We start from the raw sequence: 25,480 nt of genomic DNA on the forward strand, positions 1-25,480 counted from the left end.
AAATGTCTTTGTTTAAGATTGAAATCAATTTATTGCATTGATATAGAAATGAGCACAAACTCCCAGAAAATTCATGAACTTCAAGTCAGAATTGCTTCACAGCATATTTTGCATAAGAGATCGACTTAAAAATACAGTATATTTTGAAATAATATTGTGCAAGCAACTTTTCAGGCAAAGCGTAATTGTCCCGTGACTGCAGGATCACAACAAAAGGAAGGGGAAAGAAAACACGCGCGATTTATGATTGGTTAATGGCGACACAATTGCAATTTCATTGGTCCTTGAATCCTGCTTCGTCCTATCGTTAGCAAGCTGTCACGTTGCACACTTCCTGGTCTGATTACTCCGGGTACACTTAACTGCACCAAGTATGGATCATCAATTAATAATCTTCCATCTAAGGTACACTATTGTGACGAGATCATAACCATCGCAGCCTGCAGGTTGAAATCGGGGAGCCGTGCGGTTGTTGTAGCCAGCTGCGTTGCACCACGCTGCTGCACTACGCACCGCTTGCTCTCCGTGTGCTAACTTGATCGCTAGTTAGCTCCCAATAGTAAATATTCGCAATAAAGGCCGGATTTCTTCCAAAAAATGGCCACGATGGAGAAGTTAATGAAGGCCTTTGAGTCGCTTAAGTCATTCCAGCAGCAGCAGGTACCACCGACTGCCGAGGAGCTTGTCCAGAGACAGTAAGTGTTTTTAGATTTATTTTTATGATCCAACCTTGATAGCTTACCAAGCTAACAACCCAGCTAGACAGGTACAGCTTTGCTGGTGAATGCGCCATGCAAATAAAAAAAATCTAATTAGACTCATCCCTGACGATTGTTTGTTGTTGCAATTGTTAGATTTACTCTGTTATGCATTAATGCATTTTGACAATAACTCATTATAATGTGATCTGCAATTACACATTCTGATTTCCCGGACAGTATCATTTCTGCAGATCTGATTTTTTTGGGTGCAAATAACCAGATCGTTATTAACACATTAATTATGTCTTGTGAAAATTACCTTTGGTACACATGGGTGATGCTGCTAATAATGATGGAGATAACTACAGAATATTGTGTAATGATTTTTTTTTAAAAAGTGTCCTTGTTTACTGTCTTTTTTCCCCTCAATAGAAATCCAAAAGATCCTTTTACAGTAGATTGCAGTTAAAAACCTTGACCTGCCATTCTTTCCTAATTTCCATCATTCTCCTATTTTAACAGGAAAAAAGATCAGGCCACGACAAAAAAAGACAGAGTCACACACTGCTTGACAATATGTGAAAATATAGTGGCACAGTCTCTCAGGTACACTATGATCTAAAACTTGCAGTCATTCCTTTTCATCATGTGTGAATACATATTTCAAAATGCTGCCAGTTACATCTGTGTATCATAAAGTTATCTGTGCTTTTTTTTTCCTACTTGGAGTAGAACATCTCCAGAGTTCCAGAAATTGTTGGGAATCGCCATGGAAATGTTTCTTCTCTGCAGTGATGACAGTGAATCGGATGTCCGCATGGTTGCTGATGAGTGCCTGAACAAAATAATCAAAGTGAGAGAAAATGGCCACTTTTTACCCTCCTTTTTATTATAGTAACATCAATGATAAAATGAATACAGAATATATTTAGTGTGATCTAGTTTTATTACACTTTTCCCCTGTAGTTAGCTCAATGTTCAGTCAAGTAAAATAAATCTGTTGCACATCCTTAGGCACTGATGGACTCCAATCTTCCCCGACTGCAGCTGGAGCTGTATAAAGAAATTAAAAAGGCAATTTTTTTAAATGCAATTTTAATTGATGAATGTGATTTGACCCATTTTCGATCCTGTTGAAATGATGAGTATAATGAATGGGTGGAATTGTCTTAATGCAGAATGGGTCCTCTCGGAGTTTAAGAGCAGCTTTTTGGAGGTTTGCTGAGCTCGCTCACCTCATCAGACCTCAGAAATGCAGGTAAAGCATTAGATATGAAATTATCCTAAACGTTTGTTGAACTAAAATGATTTTCTTTTCTTTGAAAGAAAATTCCCAATCTAATGGATACTGTCATTCTTCCCATTTTTCTCCGTCTGAAATACAGGCCGTATTTGGTCAACCTATTGCCGTGCCTCACCAGAATCACCAAGCGGCAGGAGGAGACTGTACAAGAGACACTGGCTTTGTCCATGCCGAAAATCATGGCGGCCTTGGGACACTTTGCCAATGATGGCGAGATCAAGGTGTTCTAATAAGGCTGATTGATGGTTTACTTTTTAGTCATTGTTTAGCCCTGTTTTTGGTGTTTTGTAAATTCTCTTTGTGTTAATTTTGTATAATCTATATAGTATTCCCTGGATTACTGTGTTCTTCACTTGCTAAAATCACAGCTAATAAAAGAGTCTGTTTCAGGTTCTGTTGAAGTCATTTGTTGCCAACTTGAAATCCAGCTCCCCCACCATCAGAAGGACAGCTGCCAGCTGTGCTGTTAGTGTGTGTCAACACTCAAGACGCACCAGTTACTTTTACACATGGCTCCTTAATGTGCTGCTAGGTAAGATAGGCAAACATGAATTCATCTGCAAAGTCAACAGTGTTTTGGGAGCAGTTTGACAGTTCTCTTGGATCTTGTCAGGTCTCTTGATTCCGGTTGATGAGGATCATCTCAGCCATCTCATCCTTGGGGTGCTTTTGACCCTGCGCTATCTGATGCCTCTGCTGCAGCAGCAGGTTAACACCACAAGCCTCAAAGGAAGCTTTGGAGTCATCAAAAAAGAGACTGATGTGCAGCCAACACCTGAACAGCTGCTACAGGTAAATGTTTGGATGATGTAGTTATTTTCCCCCCATTTAATTTGATTAGTTTGAGGAAGAAAATGTACACTTGATGTCGTCTGGAAGACTATCATAAGTCATGAAAACATGTGTGTGCATACAGGTTTATGAGCTGACTTTACACTACACACAGCACTGGGACCACAACGTGGTAACGGCATCATTGGAGCTCCTGCAACAAATGTTAAGGACTCCTCCTCCAGACCTTTTGCACATGCTCATTACTGTGGGATCCATTCCATATGCCACCGTGTTTCGTCAAGATTCTGAAAGTCGTGCGCGCTCTGGCAGTATTCTGGAGTTCATTGGTAAATGCAATGGTTGTGTTTTGATTCATTTATTATTGACTAACCATACTTACAATTGTTCTGCAATAGCAATTGCTAGCCTTTTCCTCTTATTTCCTTCTCATTTGTTATGTCAATGCTAACTACTTAACATCTTAGGACCTTCTTTTATTTTTCTCCTCTTCACCTTGTGTGTGTGCCTCCTGTTTCCTGTTGCTTGCAGGGGGAGGGTCTTCCTGCAGTCCACTGCTTCTTAGGAAACAGAGAGGTGACTGCTGTCCTTTTTGTCTTGCTTCCCCTATACCTTCTAACTATTCCTGGGCGATAAATCCATTTTATTAATATTTTATTTATTTATTTGTTTCTTACAAATATTTTAAAGAAGAAATGTTGGGGTTTTTACTATTGTTGTTTTTGACCAACAAAAGAACAAATCTAGCAATGTAATATTCCACAAGAACAATTTAGTTTATTGAGCATTTAGCAAATTAGAGCCACTTTCAATTTTCCCATGCTATGCCCCAATGCCCAGAGTGGTCTTGTAAATAAATGAAAAGGTGCAGTGAGGCTTAGTCACTACGCAGATGGGAGAGATATAGTGGTTTTTACACCAGAGTGTTTCTTCTCCTTCAATGAAAATAATCAGTTTGTTCAAAATTGCTCTGACATTTCAAATGGCATCACCTGCAAAATGGAACATTTGTAAGAAGAGCAGTGGAATACATTAGGCCATGTACTTTAATAATTAACCGTTATTGTTTTTTTCCCCACCAAAGTAATTGCTATGCAAGATATCAGTGGTGTTTGAACTGCTCATTTCATTTTTAATTTTTTTTCTGTAAAAAACCTTGAAAGGGGACCACTTTTTGCTCCTGTTTGGCCAATTGAATTCCCCTAATGATGAATTAATATTAAATGATTTGTTGGGGGATTTCTGCTTATTACAGGAAAAATGCTGTCAGGGGAGGAAGATGGTTTGGAAGATGATCCTGAAAAGACAGAGGTCACCACGGGAGCTTTTGCAGGTGAGATGATACTGTAACTTTGTAACCAGAACCTTGCTCTTGTCTTCTTATCCATTGCAAACTGCCATCGTTACAAAATGTAACCAATTCCTCACATCCAATATTGTATGTCTAATTGTCTCCAGCAGCTGTTGTTGGAGCTGATGGCTCCTCAGAAGGACAGGTGGACATCATCACTGAACAGCCACGTTCCTCCCAACATACCTTGCAGCCCGCTGACTCTGTAGACTTGAGTACCTCCTCTGAACAAGGTGGTGCAGGCGGAGGGACATCCCCCTCAAATACTCCCGATACCCCTACGGAAAATGAGGAGATGCTGAGTCAGAGCTCAAGCGGCGGGGCCAACGCTACTCCAGAAACGGCTGACTATACAACACCTGAGCACACCACCGCTGAAGGCGGGCCGTTAAATGACGGCGAGTCACTTCTGAGCGCTAACGATTGCTCGCCTCCTCCCAGCGACTCGTCTCAGACGACCACCGAAGGGCCAGATTCAGCTGTCACCCCTTCGGATGTTGCAGAGTTGGTCAGTTTGAATGAATGCATATTTGGAATTTTTTTTCTCATTGATACATTCACAATATGTGAGGAAAAATTGCCTAATCTCGAAGGGTTGTGTAGTATTTACTGCTGTTGATCAGAATAAACTTGAGTGAATGCAGTTGATCATAATGCACTGAACCGTTAAAGCTTAATTTGTCTTACTACTAGGTGCTAGATGGCAGTGAGAGTCAGTACTCTGGAATGCAGATTGGAACACTTCAGGATGAGGAAGATGAAGGAGCGGCACCTTCCTCCCAAGATGAGCCCCCATTTCTGCCATCCGCACTAGGTATTCGTTTATGAATGTACAAAAAGTATGCATGTCTTTGAAACAATGCTTGAACTTTTGTCACTTTGTTTTTGTATTTTTTTGGGCAGCACTCAGCAAACCACATCTCTTCGATGTACGAGGTCACAATCGGCAGAGTTCTGACAGCAGCGTGGATCGCTTCATACCAAAGGAAGAACCCTCTGAAATGGAACCTGATAGCAAGGTTGCTGGATATCATTCATCTCTGTACAACATAATTTCATGTCAAAAAGAGGTCTAATTTTAAATGCATTACTTTATGCTTTATCAGCCATCGAGTATAAATGGTCCAATTGGACATTATACAGACCAGGGGTCGGAGCCACTAGTGCACTGTGTCAGGCTTCTTGCTGCATCCTTCTTGTTGACGGGACGAAAAAATGGTGAGTGTAAATTATTAAAATAATATGGCATATTGATGAGAGATTGTGTTTGCTTTTTGTATCACCAGGTGTGATCCCTGATAAGGAGGTGCGAGTTAGTGTAAAGGCTCTGGCGGTCAGTTGCATTGGTGCTGCTGGGGCACTGCTTCCTGAAGCCTTCTTTAATTCTCTCTACCTGGAGCCGCTGGACGGCATCCCAGCAGAAGGTAATAATAATAAAATAAAATATAATGTGTGTATACATATTTTTATTTTTAGGTATTATAATCTTTACCACAATTTTATTCAATGCCTCCTATATTTTTCTTAAATTTCATATTGTCTTTTCAGAGCAGCAGTATGTCAGTGACATGCTTGACTTAATCAGCCATGGAGACCCCCAAATTAGAGGTGCCACAGCCATCCTCTCTGCAACCATTATTCAAGCTGCACTCACAAAAACACGTTACAACATACACACTTGGCTGGCCAGTGTGCAGAGTGCAACAGGTCAGTTTGAATAAGTTTCATCCTGAAATGTTAATAATAATACAGTTTACATTTGTCTTATTGAGCTATTCCTTTGCAGGAAATCCTTTATCCCTGGTTGACTTGGTGCCTTTACTAAGAAAAACTCTAAAAGATGAATCTTCAGTAACCTGCAAAATGGCTTGTGTTGCAGTCAGGGTATGTTTCTGCGTCTGTGTATCTTCATCTAGTTAGCAGTGTATCTTTTTTGTGTCCACTTAGTGCAACTTGTGTTTTTCAGCACTGCATCATGACCATGTGCAGCAGTACACTTAGTGAGCTGGGCCTCCAATTGGTGATTGACCTGCTGGCCCTGACAGACTCATCCTACTGGCTTGTTCGCACAGAATTGTTGGAAACACTCGCTGAGATGGATTTCCGGTAAGTGTTTTGGACTAAAATAAGTTCCAAATTTGCTTCGATAGTGAAGAAAAATATAAAAAGGATTTTTTCCCCAACTGTCTCTTAGGTTAGTGAATTTCCTTGAGAGAAAGACTCAGACTCTGCACAAGGGCGACCATCACTACACTGGGGTAAAGTCATATGTTATATATATATATGCATGTATGAATATTTTTTGCTGAACTTGTCCTTGTCCTATTCAAAGGTAAGTTTTTTTTTTTTTTTTAGATTGTGATTGGTCCTCAAATGTGTTTTTTTCCCTTTGTTTTAGCGTCTTCGACTGCAGGAACGTGTTCTAAATAATGTAGTAATTCGTCTGTTGGGGGATGATAACCCAAGAGTCCGTCATGTTGCAGCTTCTGCTGTCAGCAGGTATGCTTGAATTTCTATTACTGGCTCATTAAAATGTTGTTAGATATTCAATTATGCTTTATTGCTGCTTCTAATAAATAAAGCTTACTTACTATTAGCATATTTCTCAATCCTTCCATTTCCTCTAGGCTTGTATCTAGATTGTTTTACGACTGTGACCAGGGCCAAACAGACCCTGTTGTCGCCATTGCCCGAGACCAGAGTTCCGTTTACCTGCAGCTGTTGATGCATGAGGCACAGCCCCCCTCTCAATTCACAGTCAGCACTATCACAAGGTAACCATACTGTCACATATATGCACACCATCTCTTTCCCTTGGGATGTTTATTTTATTTTATTTTTTAAGAAAAGTCTAGTGCATTGATTTGTGTTCATTTAAATGTGGTGTGTTACAAAATCCATCTATTTTGTATTGTGTTTGACAGGACTTATCGTGGTTTTAACCTCTCCAACATGGTGGCTGACGTCACATTGGAAAACAACTTGTCTCGTGTTGTTGCTGCTATCTCCCATGCATTCACCTCCTCAACCTCGAGGGCTCTTACTGTAAGCTTTTATGGTGTGCAGTTACATAAAATATTTGAGCAATGTGAAACATACTTTTTACCTACAATTGTTCTTTTTCTTAGTTTGGCTGCTGTGAAGCACTATGTCTCCTGGCTTCAAAATTTCCTGTGTGCACATGGAGCACAGGCTGGCACTGTGGCTATATTAACTCCACTAGTACAGTTTCTTCTCGGTCCAATCTCAACCGCAGCCGGGGCAGGGCTTCAAGGTTTGTGAGCACATACCGAGGCATATAAAACTAGCAAAGGGAATTTTATACCATGGCCTTTTTAAAAGTCTTGGTGTACCGTCAAAGTCATAAACAGGTTCATGTCTACACAAATGCTGAAATTCTACCTATATATATTTTTTGTCACACTTAGTCTGTCCCAGCCCAGTGTCACCCCAAACTCAAACACTTCAGCACCTGATGTGGAGCGAAAGACCCTCATAGTGGGAATGTCCAACATGGTACTTTCCTTGCTGTCATCTGCCTGGTTTCCACTAGACCTTTCTGCACACCAGGATGCATTGTTGCTTGCTGGAAACCTGTTGACTGGTAAAAAATGCACATGAATAACAACACATCTACACTAAAACTCACCTTTAAAAATACATATTCATTTTAATTGCTCCATTGCATTTGTATTTTGATTTAAGATAATGCAATTAAATTGGTATTTTAGTGATAACTGAATTACTTTGGACTAAGAGGGCTACCAGTTTTATTTTCAGCTAATGTAATTGATACTTAATAGAGTTATAATTGAATTTATTTGAAGTTGGAGGGTCATTTAATTAAATCATGTATAAATCACTTTCTTGATTTAAGCGGTGGCTCCAAAATGCATGCGCAACCCCTGGGCTGGAGAGGAAGATGGTGGCAATGCAAGCTCTCATCCTAGTGGAGGCCCAAATAAGATGGAAGAACCTTGGGTAGCATTGTCAGAGCGCTCCCTGGTGACAATGGTGGACCACCTTTTTTCTCACCTCCTAAGGGTTCTCAACATCTGTGCCCATGTGCTGGATGACACTCCCCCGGGACCAGCAGTTAAGGTTGTAATTTTGTCTGTATGGATACCTTCATTTAATGTGATTAAATTTCTATATTCTACCTCTTTCTAAAAGGCCACACTGCCCTCCCTGACCAACACACCCTCACTCAGTCCTATACGCAGGAAGGGCAAAGAGAAGGATGTTACAGATGCCATCGCTGTACCTTTGAGTCCAAAGAAAAGCAATGAGATTAATGCAGGTACATGACACACAACCAAAGAACCCTGTTGCCTTTCATGCATTATAAACACTGAAGCGTTGTGAATTTTTTTTTGCGTGGTTGGTGACAGGCAGAGCCTCTGACAGCACAAGTGGAACAGTAGTAAGCAAGTCTAACACTCTTGGTAGTTTCTACCACCTGCCACCCTACCTCAAGCTTTACGATGTCCTCAAAGCAACTCATGCTAACTACAAGGTACATGTCATTTTAATTTCCTTGCCCAAATATCTGAAATTTTAGTATCATTTGTAATGTTTTATCATAGGTAACCTTGGACCTTCACACTAGTCAGGAGAAGTTTGGTGGTTTCCTCCGTGCTGCTTTGGATGTTCTGTCTCAACTGCTTGAGTTGGCCACACTTCATGACATCAGCAAGGTGTTTTTATATGTCAACATTTGTACATTTTAAGATATCCGGAATACATTTTACATTTTCTCCTCTGTGTAGTCTGTGGAAGAAATATTGGGCTATCTGAAGTCTTGCTTCTCCCGGGAACCTACTATGGCTACAGTTTGTGTTCAACAGGTCAGTACTTGGTGTTGGTAAGGTTATATGCTCATTGGTTTGCATTGTGTGTGTGGAAGTCTTCATACGGTCGCACCATAAAGCAGTGTCTTGCTACCACAGACTCCACACAGAGTAAGTTGGATCCTGCCGACAGAGCCCGGAAAGTTGTTGGTTTCTCTGTGCGATGGTTCCATACATCCTTCAATGTGTCCCATATGTCAACATGTATTTCATTATGTTATTGTGAAACTTTCTTCTAAAATGGTGTTGGAAAAGTCTCATCAAATTCCTTACTATATGTAATCTGTTACCCTCCAGTTGTTAAAAACACTGTTTGGAACCAACTTGGCATCCCAGTATGATGGTGTCCTGAGTGGACCAAGCCGTGCTCAGGGCAAAGTGCTTCGTCTTGGATCGTCCAGCCTGAGGCCAGGCCTGTACCACTACTGCTTCATGGCACCATACACCCACTTCACACAGGCTCTGGCAGATGCCAGCCTCCGCAACATGGTGCAGGCTGAGCAAGAGCAGGACACCTCTGGGTGGGTTTTGGCATATAGACCAGTGGCAGGGAAATACATTCATTTTTTTTCATTGTAGAAAAATCTATAAATATTTCTTTTGATTTTTTTTGTCCACCAGGTGGTTTGATGTAATGCAGAAGGCATCGAACCAGCTTAGGTATAACATTGCAAATGCTACACGCCACAGAAGTGACAAGGTAATTTTCATTTTGCTTAAGGTAGTTGATAAAAAATGCCTTTAAATAGTACTTAAAACACAACCATATGATTTATATTTCTTTAATTGATCTCCCCAGAATGCCATCCACAACCACATCCGTCTCTTTGAACCACTTGTGATTAAAGCTTTGAAGCAGTACACAACTAGCACATCTGTGGCCCTGCAGAGACAGGTTTTGGATCTTTTGGCACAACTTGTGCAGCTCAGAGTCAACTATTGCTTACTGGATTCTGATCAGGTTGGTCAAATGAACACCATGATCAGCATAATTTTTCTTGGATTATTCTCTCTCAACATCAATTTATTTTCTTTCGTAGGTCTTCATTGGGTTTGTCTTGAAGCAGTTTGAATATATTGAAGTGGGACAGTTTCGGTAAGTTTCAAGTTATTTAAAATAACACCTTAATATCAGAAATCATTCACTGCCATGCTCCAAGTCTAACACCATTAATGTCAGCCAATGAGTCAAATAACCACCCTAATGAGGGTTAATGCTAATTCAATGCATTACAATTATGTTTCTTCTAGAGATTCCGAGGCTGTCATACCCAACATATTTTTCTTCCTGGTACTACTTTCCTATGAACGCTATCACTCCAAGCAGATAATCGGTATCCCCAAAATCATCCAGCTGTGTGATGGCATAATGGCCAGTGGTAGGAAAGCTGTCACGCACGGTAATAGTTTCCACATGTTAAAAGTACACAATTGGGGGGAAAAAAAGGACAAGTTATTTTGAAACATGATTTTCTGTTTTCTTTGAAGCAATCCCTGCTTTGCAGCCAATAGTTCATGACCTCTTTGTCTTGAGGGGCTCTAATAAGGCCGACGCAGGCAAAGAGTTGGATACGCAGAAAGAAGTGGTGGTGTCCATGCTTCTCAGACTTGTTCAGTACCACCAGGTTGCAATAAGACACTATCCTGTAATCTCCAGTTATTCAGACTTGGCCCCTCTTACATTATCATCTTCATTTGTTATATAGGTTTTGGAGATGTTCATCCTTGTTCTGCAGCAGTGTCACAAAGAAAATGAAGATAAGTGGAAGAGGTTGTCACGACAGATTGCTGATGTGATACTCCCCATGATTGCCAAGCAGCAGGTAAGACTTTGTAATTTAAAGGATTAGAGACTGTAACCTGTCCTAGTTATTTTACAAAAATAATTCAATTTTCTTATGGTATCTTTCAACAGATGCATTTGGATTCTCCTGAGGCTTTAGGTGTTCTGAACACTCTTTTTGAGAGTGTAGCACCTTCCTCTCTTAGGCCTGTGGATATGCTGCTAAAGAGCATGTTTGTGGTCCCGCATACCATGGTGAGAATTTACAATCTGACCATTTCTTGGCAATGGTTCACTTTTAATCCATGTTCCATTCTTTCAGACATCCGTGACTACAGTCCAACTGTGGGTATCTGGTATTCTGGCAGTGCTCAGGGTACTTGTCTCTCAGTCAACTGAAGATATTGTGTTATCACGAATCCACGAGCTTTCCCTTTCCCCACATTTACTTTGCTGCAACACAATCAGACGCCTCTATCAACACAGTCCTTCTCCAAATTCAGCCTCCCCATTAGATATAATTGCTAATCAAGAACATAATGGTGATGCACTAAAAGTCCTACCTGAAGAAACCTTTGCCAGGTTAGTGTGAAAATATACATATACATTTGCAGTGCATATTCATCATTCTGATTTCAATTTGGTTTTTTCTCCACTTTTAGGTTCCTACTCCAAATGGTTGGAGTCCTGCTAGATGAAATTTCCTCGAAACGCATCAAAGTGGATATTACGGAACAACAACACACTTTTTATTGCCAGCAGCTGGGTACCCTGCTCATGTGTTTGATACACATCTTCAAAAGCGGTAGAAGCCTTTATTAAATGCAAATGTTATGACAAATGGGGAGCACTTTTTTAGCATAAACAATGCTTTTCGATCCAGGAATGTTTCGCAGGATCACAGCTGCTGCAAGTCTCCTTCTAAAAGTTGACCAGAATGACTCGGAAGCTAGCCTTTATTACCGTTTAGAGACCCTGAACAGCATGGTGCAGGGCCTGATCACCACCCACCCCTCTCTGGTGCTCCTCTGGTGCCAAGTCCTCCTTCTCATCAACTACACAAACTACTCATGGTGGGCTGAGGTTCACCAAACACCAAGGTATCACATCAAACATGCAAAAATGCAGTATATGGGCTATCAGGGAAGGAGACACATTTATTGTCAGATTTTGCATGTTATTTTGAAAGTGACATGAATTTTCACTCCCATTGCTATCACACCGACTTCCTATCAGGAGACAAAGCCGATCATGCACAAAACTGCTCAGCCCTCAGACTTCAGGAGAAGGCGATGAGAATGCTGCCTCTCTATTCGCCATGATCAACAGAGAGATTGTCCGCAGGGGTGCCCTCATCCTCTTTTGTGATTATGTGGTAAACCTGTTAGATTACAACGGTTTCATTTCACATGCACTATTTCCACACCCAAATATTTGCCTCTGAATTAGTAGATTTATAATTGTGTTTTTTCAGTGTCAGAATCTCCATGACTCGGAGCATCTAACCTGGCTGATAGTTAACCATGTCAGTGATCTCATCAGCCTCTCCCATGAGCCACCTGTGCAAGATTTTATCAGTGCTGTGCACCGAAATTCAGCTGCCAGCGGTCTCTTCATCCAAGCTATACAATCCCGCTGCGATAACCTGACCAATGTGAGTATTCTCACATGGGCTTTTTCCACATGCATCCAGGCTGCCTAAGTTAAAGTTAACATTGTGTCAAAAATATGGGGTCATTAAATAAAGTGTGTGTTCTCTTCAATCTTTCTGTGCAGCCTACCATGTTGAAAAAGACGCTCCAATGTTTAGAAGGTATCCATCTGAGTCAGTCTGGTTCTCTACTGATGCTCTATGTGGATAAGCTGCTCAACACACCCTTTCGGGTTTTGGCCCGTATGGTGGACACGCTGGCGTGTCGCAGGGTAGAGATGCTGCTGGCTGAAACATTGCAGGTAATATAACTTAAAAAAAAATAAAAAAACGATATAGATTTTTGTAGATTTACATCTCATAATTTTAAATCCTTTGATTTATCTACCCTCCAGAACAGCATTGCCCAGCTGCCTGTGGAAGAACTGGACAGACTTCAGGAATATCTTCAGATCAGTAACCTGGCTCAAAGGTAATATGGCTTTGTGCTTCAGTAAGGGGGGTTGGGGATTAGTGGGGGGGAAAAAGATAACACAATTTCATAATGCCGTATTTCTGTCCTCATCACAGGCATCAGAGGTTTTACTCCCTGCTGGACAGGTTTCGAGCCACTGTTGCTGAAACTAGTAGCCCAGCCCCTCCTGTGACAGCACACCCACTTGATGGGGATCCACCCCCTGCCCCCGAGCTGGTCAATGCAGATAAGGTGCATAGGATGAATATAAAAAATGTTACGGAGAAAACTTTAATGCTTTAGGTTTAATATATTTTTCTTCTTCTTTTTTTTAGGAATGGTATGTGACTCTTGTGAAGTCTCAGTGTTGTCTTCGTGGAGATGTGTCTCTGTTGGAGACAACTGAACTCCTTACCAAGCTGCCTGCCCCTGATCTTCTCAGCATTATTAGATGTGAAGTAAGTGTCAAACATGCATTCCTTTTGTCCATGATTATTCATTCTTGACAATGCACCTCTGAAATGACAGACATTCAATCTGAGTTTGCTGTACCCATGCATGAGCATGGGTGTCCAACGGCTAACAAGGGGCCAGGGGCCACTCCTGTTGGAAACGGCGTTGCAGGTGACCTTAGAGCAACTTGCTGGGGTCACACAGTCACTCCCTGCCCCACACCGGTCCTTTTTGCCAACTTCTGAGCCACGATCTTACTGGACCCAACTCGCTGAGGTGTATGGTAAGAGCAGTGAATGATGGTGGACAATCTATCAAACATGATAGTCTTCTAAACATTTGTTTATCCTTATTGCTGTGCTTTCAGATGAGCCAACTTTCTACCCCAGGGTTTTAGCCCTTTGTAGAGCTCTCTCTCAGTACCTTCTGTGTGTAAACCAACTACCTTCCTCATTGCGTATTTCCGGTGACAAAGAAGACCTCATAACTACATTTGCATGCACTGCCACTGAGGTAATACACAAATTAACATTGCATCCATTTTTTTCCTACATTTCATGGGTTAAGACTAATTATCTCTGTGTTGCCCAGATGATAGTCTGGCGTCTACTTCAGGATCAACTTCCCCTGAGTGTGGACCTGCAGTGGGCTCTTGCTTGTTTGTGCTTGGCCCTGCAGCAAACTTGCATTTGGAACAAATTGTCCACTGCAGCATACACCACAAAATCCTGCTCCCTCATCTACTGTTTACATCTTATTATAATTGCTGGTAAGGAGACAGATGGTATTTTTCTTTTTACATTGCTTTTGATTTATTGCCGTTTTTTTTTTTTTTAATGCTTGCTTTTCCATTTTAGTTGCTGTTAGCCCCGGGGACCAGCTTCTGATCCCAGAGAAGGAGAAAAAAATTGCTAGAGATGCTGAAGGAGATGAAGTTGATTCAGTAGACGCTAAATGTAAGGATTTATTTGTTGCGGAAAATGTGTGGGAAAATGTAAATATATGTTCTTTTTTTTTTGATTGCTTGCAGATGAATGTGAATGGAAAGCATGTAAGATCATGGAAGAACTAGTAGAAGGCCTACAGAACATTCTTTCTTTAGGTCACCATCAAAACAGTGCAATCCCTGCTTTTCTGACGCCAACTTTACGCAACATTGTAATCAGTATTGCCCGTTTACCACTGGTCAACAGTTTCACGCGGGTCCCTCCACTGGTCAGTGTTTCATGGGTTAGGCTTTATGGTTTGTAGAACTATCAATGCACCCTAATTTTTGTCAAAACTCTTTAGGTTTGGAAACTCGGCTGGTCACCGCACCCTGCAGGGGAGTTTGGTACAACACTGCCCGAGATCCCTGTGGATTATCTGCAGGAAAAGGATGTCTTTCGAGAGTTCTTGTACCGCATAAATATACTTGGTATATAAAACCTCACAATTAGGATTTTTATTATCACATTTTCCTTCATGACTTGTATTATAAATGATGTATTTGGTGACTGTCTCAGGATGGAGTAGTAGGACTCAATTTGAGGAGACCTGGGCCACATTGCTGGGCGTGCTGGTCACCCAACCAATCACAATGGACCAGGAGGAGGACACACAGCAAGAGGTACAAATGCTTATTCACTCAATTACAACAATATACATTTACAATATTTTTTTAGCATTTTTAAGTCTAAAAATGTAGGTGTTGGATTGGTATTGGTAAAATTATTGTGGGAAAAATCACTTGAAAGTGCAAAAGAAACTTTTTGGGAACATTTCTAATTAGCTGTTAGTATTTGATGTAAAATGAGCTATAAAAAAAACAGCTAATCATGTGTTCTAAACGTTTTTGGCTATACAGGAAGATTTGGAGCGGACTCAGTTGAATGTATTGGCAGTACAAGCCATTACTAGCCTAGTCTTGGGTGCAATGATGCTCCCCACTGCTGGCAACCCAGCTGTCAGCTGCCTGGAGCAGCAGCCTCGTAATAAGAGCCTCAAGGCCTTGGAGACACGGTACATTTGCACATTTTTATTGACTGCTTAATTGATTGCTCTTGAGTCTAATGATTTGAATTTGTCCCAGATTTGGAAGAAAATTGGCAGTCATTCGTGGTGAGGTTGAGAGAGAAATACAGGCTCTTGTTTCCAAGAGAGACAATATTCACACACACCACCCGTACCACGCCTGGGACCCCGTGCCTTCTTTGTCTGCGGCCTCAGCAGGTAGACTGGCACATTGTATTTTTTTTATTACTACATAAAACATGATTCACTGTTCTCTTTCAGCAGGGATGTTGATAAGTCATGAAAAGTTGCTGCTTCAGATCAACACAGAGCGTGAAATGGGAAATATGGATTATAAATTAGGACAGGTAAAAGCCTTTTCAATTGGAGATGTTTTGGAATATTTGAATTCATATTTTCTGTTCATGATCTCTTTTAGGTGTCCATCCATTCAGTCTGGTTGGGAAATAATATCACCCCGTTGCGTGAGGAAGAATGGGGTGAGGATGAAGAAGATGAAGCAGATACACCAGCGCCCACCTCCCCACCTTTATCACCAATTAATTCTAGGTATGTCGAATACTTTCAGATGGGACCAAATCTCCCTCCTGTCTCTTTACACTGAAAACTTTGACCTTTTTATGCTTTTTAGAAAACATCGTGCAGGTGTGGACATTCATTCATGCTCCCAGTTTCTCCTGGAGCTCTACAGCCAGTGGCTTATTCCAAGCTCTTCAAGTAACCGGAAAACTCCAACTATACTTGTCAGTGAAGTGGTCCGATCGGTGAGCATGGCGCACACACACTGAGATTATCTTATCTTACTAAACCAGTGAATTTAAAACATTTCATGTACCACCTTATGCACAAAAGGTTTTTTATACCCTTAAGGATGATCGTACTACACATTGAGAATCATTTTTAACTACTATCTTATTATTTTTGGCAGCTGCTGGCAGTGTCAGACTTATTCACAGAGAGAAACCAATTTGACATGATGTTCGCAACCCTGATGGAACTGCAGAAGCTTCACCCACCAGAGGATGAGATCCTTAATCAGTATTTGGTGCCTGCTATCTGCAAGGCGGCTGCTGTATTGGGCATGGTGAGTGTATCGGTTTCAAGTCATTTTAATCACTGTGGTGGGAAAGTCCATTTAAAAGACGGATGACAATCTTTCAGGACAAAGTGATTGCGGAACCAGTGTGTCGCTTATTAGAAACAACCCTGCGTAGCACACACCTACCCAGTCGGATGGGGGCTCTTCATGGGGTGCTGTACGTCTTGGAGTGTGACCTTTTAGACGACACGGCAAAGCAGCTGATACCAACCATTTCGGAGTACCTGCTGTCCAACTTGAGGGCCATTGCTCAGTTAGTGTTACACTTATGATCCATGTTAATGCATGACTTGGAGAACCAGAGTGACACAGGCTTTTTCTCATAATTACGCTACCTCTCCATACAGTTGTGTGAACCTCCATAACCAGCAGCATGTCCTCGTCATGTGTGCTGTGGCTTTTTACATGATGGAAAACTACCCTCTTGATGTCGGATCTGAGTTCATGGCTGCTGTTATTCAGGTAAAGAAATGATAACATGGGATTTGAATTTTTCCTAACAGATTTGGGTTGCCATTTTAGTTCAGCAAAGCTTTACTATGTCTTATGTTGAACTCTAACCTTTATTTATATACCCTTTTAAACCCAACCTTCATGCAATTTTATGTTCAGGTGTGTGGTGTGATGGTGTCAGCCAGTGAGGACTCCACCCCTTCTGTAATCTATCATTGTGTGCTGCGGGGTTTGGAACGTCTCTTGCTCTCTGAGCAACTGTCTCGTGTGGATGGAGAGGCATTGGTTAAACTGAGTGTCGACAGAGTGAACATGCCTTCACCTCACAGAGCTATGGCCGCCCTGGGGCTCATGCTCACCTGCATGTATACTGGTAAGCAATTATTTGTTGTATAGTTTGCATGTTTCCTACCCTACGCTGAGTCTCAATTTTTTTAGAGTAGTGCCGCATGTGTAATTCTTACAACTAATGCATGGATGCCAAAACTTGAAGATCCTAGACTTATTTATTTGTATATTACATGCATATAAGTTTTTGTGTGACTTCAGCACTACTTGTTTCCAACTATTTTTCTTCAACACTTCTTGTTCCTACCTGTTTTTCTCCCATTTGTTTTGCTTGACAAGCAGGTTGCCTCCAGCCAATTAGTATAACCTTAACCATATTTTGCTTGTTGCATGTGTCCAGAAAAAAAGGTTGTTTTTGTTGTAGCCCACCTCTAACCCTTTGCCCTCTACTAACTAGAAGCACTTGCAGTGTTATCCTTGGAATGCTTTCTAACTTGCTGATAACATGCTAACAGCTAATTGAGATCACCAGAGACTTAGGACTGATCTAACCTGATCCTAAAGTTATCAACAAATGTAAGACTTTCTGTATCGCACAATCCTCGAAGCAGTAATGACTTGCAGCCTTTAAATACAAATTGAAGTAATCTGCCAGAATCTCACCATTTTGTGTTTTTGGATCTGGACCAAATTGACATTTCAAATTCCATGTCCTTACTTAAATCGTTCCCTTCTTGATTTAACTGGTGCTACCTTCCCTGTCCTCCTCTCAGCGGTGCTTCCGTCCGGTTCAGGAGTCACAAGGGTTAGGGGTCAGGTTGACTCTGGCTCTACTGTAGCGGAGGTGGTGGGGGTCACGCCGGGTCATGTTGGTTTCTCCTCAGGGAAGGAGAAAGCCAGCCCCACAGGTCACCCCACACACTCGGATCCTCAGGCCCCAGACAGTGAGTCCATCATCGTTGCCATGGAGAGGGTCTCCGTGCTCTTTGACAGGTAGACATGCTCTTATAAACAAGCACATTTTACAACAGATAATCTTATAATGGTTGAATAGGATGTCAGAGAAAATTAATTCTTGATTCAGTTTTTTTTTGATAAACCCTTCATTTAGCTGCCGCCTTTCCTACTTTTGTTTGAAATTTCCTATTTGTAGGATCCGGAAAGGTTTGCCCAGTGAAGCCCGGGTAGTCTCGAGGATTCTGCCACAATTCCTAGATGATTTCTTCCCACCTCAAGATGTGATGAACAAGGTCATTGGGGAATTCCTATCCAACCAGCAACCATATCCGCAATTTATGGCCACTGTTGTATACAAGGTTGGTGGAACACATTATTTGCACCAAGTCAGAAGAAGAATAGACAACATTTCTTTACATTTTGTTTATATACACACTGGTCATATTTTTCCAGGTTTTCCAGACACTCCATGCAACTGGCCAGTCGTCCATGGTGCGAGACTGGGTGCTACTGTCCTTGTCAAACTTCACGCAGAGAACACCGGTGGCGATGGCTATGTGGAGTCTCTCCTGCTTCTTTGTCTCTGCTTCTACTTCACAGTGGATCTCAGCCTTGTATCCTGATTTAAATAATAGTCTTTGCAAATTGTAACAGTGGAAATTGAAGCTGTTGTCCTTAACGCCCTCCCTACCCAGACTTCCTCACGTCATCAGCAGAATGGGTTCCAGTGAAGTGGTAGATGTCAACCTATTTTGCTTGGTTGCCATGGACTTCTACCGGCACCAAATTGATGAAGAGCTGGACCGCAGGGCCTTCCAGTCTGTCTTTGAGACAGTGGCGACACCTGGAAGCCCTTACCACCAGCTTTTGGGATCACTCCAATCGATCCACCAGGATACGTCACTTTGATTGGGCTCTGAGGAAATCTGCTTGACAGGCTGTGATGGAATGAAAACATGTCACATGTAGGCTCAAACTTCTTTCTTTTCTTGCTTTTTTATTTTATTTTATTGTGACATTTGAAGTATCCATAATTATAATGCAATGATGAGGTAAGGTATTAAATAGGCATGCCACCAAATTGATTTGGTCTGCAATTCTCTTCTTGACTGGCCAAAATCTAGCACCTTAATTTAAGAGATAATTATTTTCCCCCCCTATACACTGATGAATGACAAAATTATGGAAAGAGGCATCTATTTACTGTATTTTTAAGGAACACAGTCTATTTTTTGTTTCATGACAAAGAGTGAAATATCAAATTTATTGTCTTTAAAAGAATAGATATTAATTAACCCTTGTGGTCGGTTTACATAAAAAAAAAAGTTCAGTGGGTCAGAGAAGGATCATTATTTACCCATAATCCTTGTCACTAGGAAAAGGAAAAAAGGCCACAGCAAGTAAAGACTAGTTTTCACCATTAAATTATTTTTTGAAAGAATAAGTAACTAGTACATAAAATATACAAAAAAGTTTTATGATACTGTATATTTTGTTGATGGTCACCACGCGTGCATCTGATTCCGTGTGCCCTTTTCTTCTTTATAACACTCAGGATGTAAATTGTGATTGTTTAAATAAGACTGGAAATGTCATCTTTAAATGTCGTTGTATCTTGTAAAAAGTAAATATAAAAGCCATTGTGCATGATTTAATTGTACAAAGATAGTTTTTAAAGTATACTTGTATGTTGCCGCTTGGTGGGTTTATTTTTGTTGTTTTCCTTTTCAAATGCAGACGATCAAAATGGGAAAGACATGTGACTATAGAATGCACAAAATTCAAGGTTACATAGGAAGAGTTGCTTGGCACTATGCTGGGCTTTCATATTGTGTACATACACTTGCCTTAGATAAATATTCTGTCCAGTATACTTAACGCTTGAAAGCATGCTTATCTGTTACCGTCTTGCATTATGGCCCAGAGTCAATTTCTATGGCTACGGTTGCCACCACTGTTGAGTGACAAAGGATGTAACACACTCCAAAGGCAGCCTTGTAACCACGGTGACAAGCCACAGCACTGACAAATCAAAGATTTGTAGATAATGGCTCAGCTTAGCAGGTATACAAAGTTGACCTTCCCCCATCTGCACACATTATTTTATTTTTTTTGTTTTAAAGCTTTAAATAATTTCTGTAAAACAAAACAAAAAAGATTTTATTATTGCAATACATGAATCTACCTAGCTCGTTTTGATGTTTGGCAAATTCTGCAATAGTAATAAACATCTAAGTTGTATGCTATAATGTCATGTTGCAGTTTTTTGGACTATTCAAATTTCACACTACCATGTGATGTTTAAAAAGGCAAAGGGAATGATTCCTTAACACCCTTTGAATGTGTTAATGTAGAGTAATTGGTTCCTTTTTTGGTGTAAGAGAAACAAAAGCCTGATTGACTGGGACCCCTGGGGCTAATAAGATTGCCTTAAAATCTTTAGTGATTTGGGTAGCTTGATAAAGAAAAAACATGCATTCAATTTGCTTCATTTGGTTTCTTAATTTTAGTTTTCAACCTCCAAAATGAACAATTCTGGTGGTATTTTTTTTCCTAGCTGAAAATTCTTGTTTACATCCCTCCCAGACCATATTTACTTTTAAACTAACACTCCTTTGTGTAAATTATTTTTCTATGTAGAAAATTCAGTTAAAAAAAAACAGGTTACTACTCTCACATGCATGGGAATCTCTCCATTAATTATTTATATTATAAATTCGATTTAAAGCCTAATACCCATGAACCAACGAATTTGAACTTCACTACCATTGACAGTGACAGATGTCCAATCCATTTTAAATAGAATGCAGTGGATTAATCTAGCCCAGTAATTAATTACCAGGCAGATTCCATATGTTTTTTTAGGTACTTATCTAAGATCATGATGGTACAACTTCTGAACAACAATCTGTTGCAAACAACTAATCACATCTTTCACTCTCTTTGAGACATTCTTCCAATCGACTTTTTATTTATTTATTTTAGATTAAACACACGCGCCCACAAACACACGCGGTTACAGATTGGGCGTTTGTGTGATGTCACCAATACGCACGCACATTCCCAGGTGTATGCAATAATAGGACACCACGAGGAAGGAAATGAGTTTATTGATTGGTTTCTGGTATCGGAAAGGCAGTTTCTGGAATGTTCGACACATTTCCTCCACTATTACAAACTTTCAGTGTTGTTTTCTACCGTTAAACGATATTATTTCTCCTAAAATGGACATTATAAAGGTATTGTCTTCCCTTTCAATACATGCAGGCTCTTTGAAAAAATATTATGAAGGAAATATACTTATTTTGATAGGAAATGAACTTTTCTTTCTTTTTCAAATGCAATGTTTGGCGACTTTTCCCATCATATTGCATTTTTTTCTGTTTTCGGGGCTTTGTTAAACATGCGCATCCCCTTAAACCAAAAATGCGCGTTTAGACAGAATTGTACTGACTTTTTCTTTTGGGAAATGTGCAAAGGAAAGTTAAAATATCCCATCTCCACATTATTGGAGCATTTGTAATATTTCCTTCCATATCCAGTCCCTCCTCATAGCCCACTCTCAAGTAACCCCCTCCTCCAGTCCTTCTCCTCGAAAGGCTACTTGGCCAGATGGTGCAGCCTTTTTCTTTTGTTTACTCATCGGCCATGAGTTGACCCGACCATCCCTGACAACTAAACTATGGATGCTGGCCGGGATCCGTCATTGGACAAGTAAGTCATCTACTCTTGTTAACTCCAGACGCTCAACGCCCGCCTTTTGCGCTTATGTGTCATTTTTATTTTAAAAAAAATGTCACTTAGCTGACTTAGCCTAATAAATTCGATTTCCCCCAATCTCTTGTGGGCTTCTGGAGCAAAGTGTTCTAGTTACATGCACGTTGTAATGTATGATTATTGAAAAGAAGTGTCCGATTTCATAGTTTTCTGCTTAGTTTGACTTTGAAGGATACTTTTATCTGTGATTTCTCACTCGAACCTGAGTCAAATTCTCCACATCGCTGTTCTTTGCCTGATTGACAGCCGTGTCAACCAATGGCGGTCAAGAGTTGAATGTGTACATCTTCGTTGTCAACGTTACAGCCATTCTTGGAGTGTTGCGTATCTAAAGGGCGGGGCAAACGCGAAAGCAAGCTAGGTGACACGTTTGGAGCGTAAGTCAGGAAAGAAAAACTTGAGAAATCAATGTAAATAGAAAAGTTAAAGCATTATTCCAAGTACGGGGTCATTGTGATTGTTAGCATCTTTCAGCAAAACAAACAAAAGTTTTTCCACAATTGTATGTTGGTGTAAGATAAGATGCCAACGCCTAAAGTGATTTCTTTTAAGATAAAGGATCGTTCTGTTAATAATAATCAATATAATGGATGTGTATATAAATATTGCTTTTATATGATGTTGCTGTTTAATAAACATACTTTTATTTTAAGACAAACATTTGTTTATAATGTTACAATATATATATTTTTTACTGGAATATTGCAAGACAATAGTTTTTGACAGATTGTCTCTTAAAGAGCCATTATACATATTTTTAATTATTGCATTTAGAGATAAAGCATTTCTTTTCTTTTTTAACTTTTAATTTACCAAAGGTCCCCACCCTTCCTCCAAACTTGAAGAATTATTGTCATTCCCTCTGGGTTCACTCTCACCAGCATACTTTTGAAGTTGACCAAAGATGAGCCAAAACGGGAATCTTGTCATAGAAAGAACAAAATTCCGGATAAAAGCAGCTAAAATGAGTTACACAATACGTTGCATAAATTCCCTCCACATCCAATTGTTTGGACTTACTGAAACAATCCAGACTCCTTTGCAAATCCAATGATGTTTTTATGGTAACTGTCATACAGTTGTATAAATAAGTTATCTGTTGTTACTATAGTAAAATAATTCTATAAACTGCCATCCTATGTAGCAACTGTGTTGCTTTCCAAGCACAGCTGAGTTGACTTTACAGTGTACATTCCATTCTTCTTTTGTCATTGTCATTGTCATACTGTATTTATCTGAGCAGCAATGACAGTAAGTTGAGTGCATAGAAATCACAAATCTGATTCCCAGTTAAATTTCCTTATGATTTGGCATAATAAAAAAATACAGCAAAACAAAACGTATTGCTTATCATGCATATCAATTCAACTTCCTAATTTTTGAATGCAGGATATTTATTTTTTTGCGATTTCTGCCCAAATTGCAAATCCTCAGAGACGTTCCATTCATATTGCAATGCCTTTATAGTAACCATATTGCATTTTTAGCCAAGTAGAGCGATCCAGCATATGTCCGCTTAATTATTATCTTGTCCTTTCTGCAGGTAAACCTACGAACTGGAAATTCCCATTGTGATGGGTGGCTTTTCTTTAATAAGGCTGTGCCAAAGCTGAGTCCAAACTTTCACCCTTCTGCTGTATTTGCCACTTGATGGTAGAGCTTTCTGACTAGAAGGCAGAGGCTGGCCGCTCCAGTTTGGCTTTGACCAAAATGTACTAAACAAATAGGTGTGAGAAAATCCTTTGGCGTGATGTTCAATCAAGTGGATACATCATCAAGAAGACGTCCTCATGGTGGCAATGAGGCTAGAGGTCATTCTCCTCCACCTCGTTCTAACCAGCACATGCGAATCCGGGTCGTCGAGGTGGCCAGAGGGAGGACGGGGTACGGCTTTACCATCTCAGGACAAAGTCCCTGTGTACTCAGTTGCATCCTGAAAGGCAGCCCAGCAGATTACGTTAGCTTGCGTTCGGGTGATCACATCCTGTCAGTCAATGACATCAATGTCTCCAACGCGTCTCACGAAGATGTCGTCAAACTCATTGGACGTTGCACGGGTGTCCTACAACTGGTCATTGGTGAAGTAGAGCGTCACAGGCGACATCATCACCAGCATCGTAGCGCTGGAAGCCGTCACCATAGCAGCGCCACCATGGGACCATCTTATCTGGACTCGTGCTCCAGCGACGACGAGTTAGACGTCTTTTATGACGTTAGTGTCAACAATAACAACAACAGCAGGACCAATACTGGCGCTCGTGGAGGCTGGTTGAAACCAAAAGTGGATTCGAAGCAGGTCGGCATCAACCGGGCTGAGCGAGTCGTGGCGGAGCTGCAGGCTGGGGGGATTTTTAACATGATCTTTGAGAACTCCAGCCAGTCCTCTAGTAGCTCTGACAAAGACAGACCTGGACGCAGCTCACCTTCCAAGAAACGTCCAACGTCGGATCCAGAATTTGCTCCATGTCGAAACACCTCCCGTTCCCAGAGCAACCCCGTCCTTCTCTCTGAGGAGGAGTTGGCCCAAGTTCTAAGTGATGACTCTGTTTTCCTGGATTCTAGTTTTCGACATATGCACCTTCACCAGCACCACCAAGCAGAACAAGACTTGGATGTTGGCGATGAGCGGGACTTGGTTCTGGATCCAAATCAGGATATTGTCAATGTGGGCATGATTGTGGGCTACCTAGGCTCCATTGAGCTAGCCTCGACAGGTACCAGCTTGGAGAGTGACAGCCTGCAAGCCATTAGAGGATGCATGAGACGCCTAAGAGCAGAGCAGAAGATCCATTCCCTGGTCCTCATGAAGGTTAGCTTGTATATTTATCATTAAACAGTATTCCTGCCCTATAGAGAAGTAATGAATTAAAAAAAAAGTTTTTCATTATACAACAATCCTTATCACAGGCTATATGCACAGTATATCTATATATAATTTTTAAATTTGTTTCCTTTAAGAGCATTAACTTAATTTTTTTGAACACTACACCATAGATTGAGTGGCATTTCTTTGTTATTTATTTGTCACTACTTGTTGAACTTTACTGTCAAACTATTATATTTAGAAGATAATTAACCATTGTACATATGTACACAAATGCTTACCCATACCATAGTTTTTGAACATGACTGACTTTACCCCTTAACAATATTAATATTAATACCGCATAGTGTATATGATCTTTGCTCACATATTTTCTTTCTGTTCATTTCCAATTCACATTTTTCCATTTTTCTTCTAGGTTATGCATGACAGCGTGCGCTTGTGCAGTGACAAAGGGCAGATTCTTGCAACGTATCCTGCAGAAAAACTTGCTTTCAGTGCCTGTTGTCCGGATGACCGGCGCTTCTTTGGACTAGTCACAATGCAGGCCACAGACGAAGACTGTCACTTCAACAGGGGACAATACGAAGGAGGCTTGAGGACCTCTTGCCACGTATTCATTGTGGATCCTGACCTGTGTCATCATCAGGTGAGAGCAAAGTTAGGGCTTGAGGATTTTGGATAGCTCTGCTATTTCCTAACATTAACCAATTTAAACACTGACTTAAATA

At 40.7% G+C, this 25,480-nt stretch overlaps 2 protein-coding genes and 1 non-coding gene across 11 annotated transcripts in view; all 3 read left to right on the plus strand.

Annotated features, from left to right (window-relative positions):
* Positions 1 to 314: 314 nt before the first annotated feature.
* On the plus strand, positions 315 to 20,397 carry htt (huntingtin). Of its 6 annotated transcripts, none has more exons than XM_077718834.1 (67): positions 315 to 695; positions 1,224 to 1,307; positions 1,434 to 1,554; positions 1,716 to 1,775; positions 1,880 to 1,959; positions 2,087 to 2,225; positions 2,395 to 2,536; positions 2,618 to 2,796; positions 2,921 to 3,125; positions 3,328 to 3,372; positions 4,052 to 4,129; positions 4,258 to 4,655; positions 4,841 to 4,961; positions 5,051 to 5,166; positions 5,254 to 5,365; positions 5,434 to 5,571; positions 5,696 to 5,854; positions 5,934 to 6,031; positions 6,114 to 6,253; positions 6,342 to 6,405; positions 6,546 to 6,646; positions 6,775 to 6,921; positions 7,072 to 7,192; positions 7,276 to 7,421; positions 7,576 to 7,751; positions 8,025 to 8,248; positions 8,321 to 8,447; positions 8,539 to 8,663; positions 8,734 to 8,844; positions 8,917 to 8,994; positions 9,295 to 9,518; positions 9,619 to 9,697; positions 9,797 to 9,958; positions 10,038 to 10,093; positions 10,249 to 10,397; positions 10,486 to 10,622; positions 10,704 to 10,820; positions 10,913 to 11,035; positions 11,103 to 11,362; positions 11,443 to 11,585; positions 11,664 to 11,880; positions 12,017 to 12,155; positions 12,255 to 12,434; positions 12,557 to 12,733; positions 12,827 to 12,903; positions 13,002 to 13,137; positions 13,221 to 13,343; positions 13,414 to 13,621; positions 13,706 to 13,851; positions 13,930 to 14,107; positions 14,196 to 14,294; positions 14,369 to 14,553; positions 14,629 to 14,755; positions 14,844 to 14,947; positions 15,185 to 15,339; positions 15,410 to 15,549; positions 15,613 to 15,698; positions 15,770 to 15,900; positions 15,983 to 16,115; positions 16,280 to 16,435; positions 16,513 to 16,703; positions 16,798 to 16,912; positions 17,063 to 17,276; positions 17,965 to 18,184; positions 18,345 to 18,507; positions 18,602 to 18,762; positions 18,844 to 20,397. In XM_077718834.1, exons 1-67 carry the CDS (start codon positions 598 to 600, stop codon positions 19,055 to 19,057), a joined length of 9,558 nt encoding a protein of 3,185 aa, XP_077574960.1. In that variant the 5' UTR covers positions 315 to 597; the 3' UTR covers positions 19,058 to 20,397. The 6 variants fall into 6 exon arrangements, with proteins under 6 accessions (XP_077574960.1, XP_077574964.1, XP_077574961.1 ...); XM_077718838.1 differs by having other exon boundaries at positions 18,076 to 18,184; XM_077718835.1 differs by having other exon boundaries at positions 15,616 to 15,698.
* LOC144198783 (small Cajal body-specific RNA 14) lies at positions 9,047 to 9,175 on the plus strand. The gene has a single exon (XR_013326782.1).
* Positions 20,398 to 21,282: 885 nt separating the features above from the next.
* rgs12b (regulator of G protein signaling 12b) overlaps positions 21,283 to 25,480 on the plus strand; it is a 35,344-nt gene continuing 31,146 nt past the window's right edge. For all 4 annotated transcript variants that reach the window (XM_077719276.1, XM_077719275.1, XM_077719274.1 and 1 more), the window contains exons 1-3: positions 21,283 to 21,862; positions 23,469 to 24,734; positions 25,168 to 25,398. In XM_077719276.1, coding sequence (XP_077575402.1) covers positions 23,676 to 24,734; positions 25,168 to 25,398 — 1,290 coding nt within the window. In that variant the 5' untranslated portion in view covers positions 21,283 to 21,862; positions 23,469 to 23,675. The remainder of the gene's footprint in view (positions 21,863 to 23,468; positions 24,735 to 25,167; positions 25,399 to 25,480) is intronic.

The sequence above is a fragment of the Stigmatopora nigra genome, chromosome 6, assembly GCF_051989575.1.
Source record: "Stigmatopora nigra isolate UIUO_SnigA chromosome 6, RoL_Snig_1.1, whole genome shotgun sequence".
NCBI lineage: Eukaryota > Metazoa > Chordata > Actinopteri > Syngnathiformes > Syngnathidae > Stigmatopora > Stigmatopora nigra.

Bases quoted from the DNA above. Each gene is read 5' to 3' on its own strand.
- htt (XM_077718834.1), top strand. From the start codon at position 598: ATGGCCACGATGGAGAAGTTAATGAAGGCCTTTGAGTCGCTTAAGTCA. The intron at 1,776-1,879 runs GCAATTTTTTTA...GTCTTAATGCAG, and splicing joins TGTATAAAGAAATTAAAAAG to AATGGGTCCTCTCGGAGTTT. The intron at 8,664-8,733 runs GTACATGTCATT...GTTTTATCATAG, and splicing joins CAACTCATGCTAACTACAAG to GTAACCTTGGACCTTCACAC.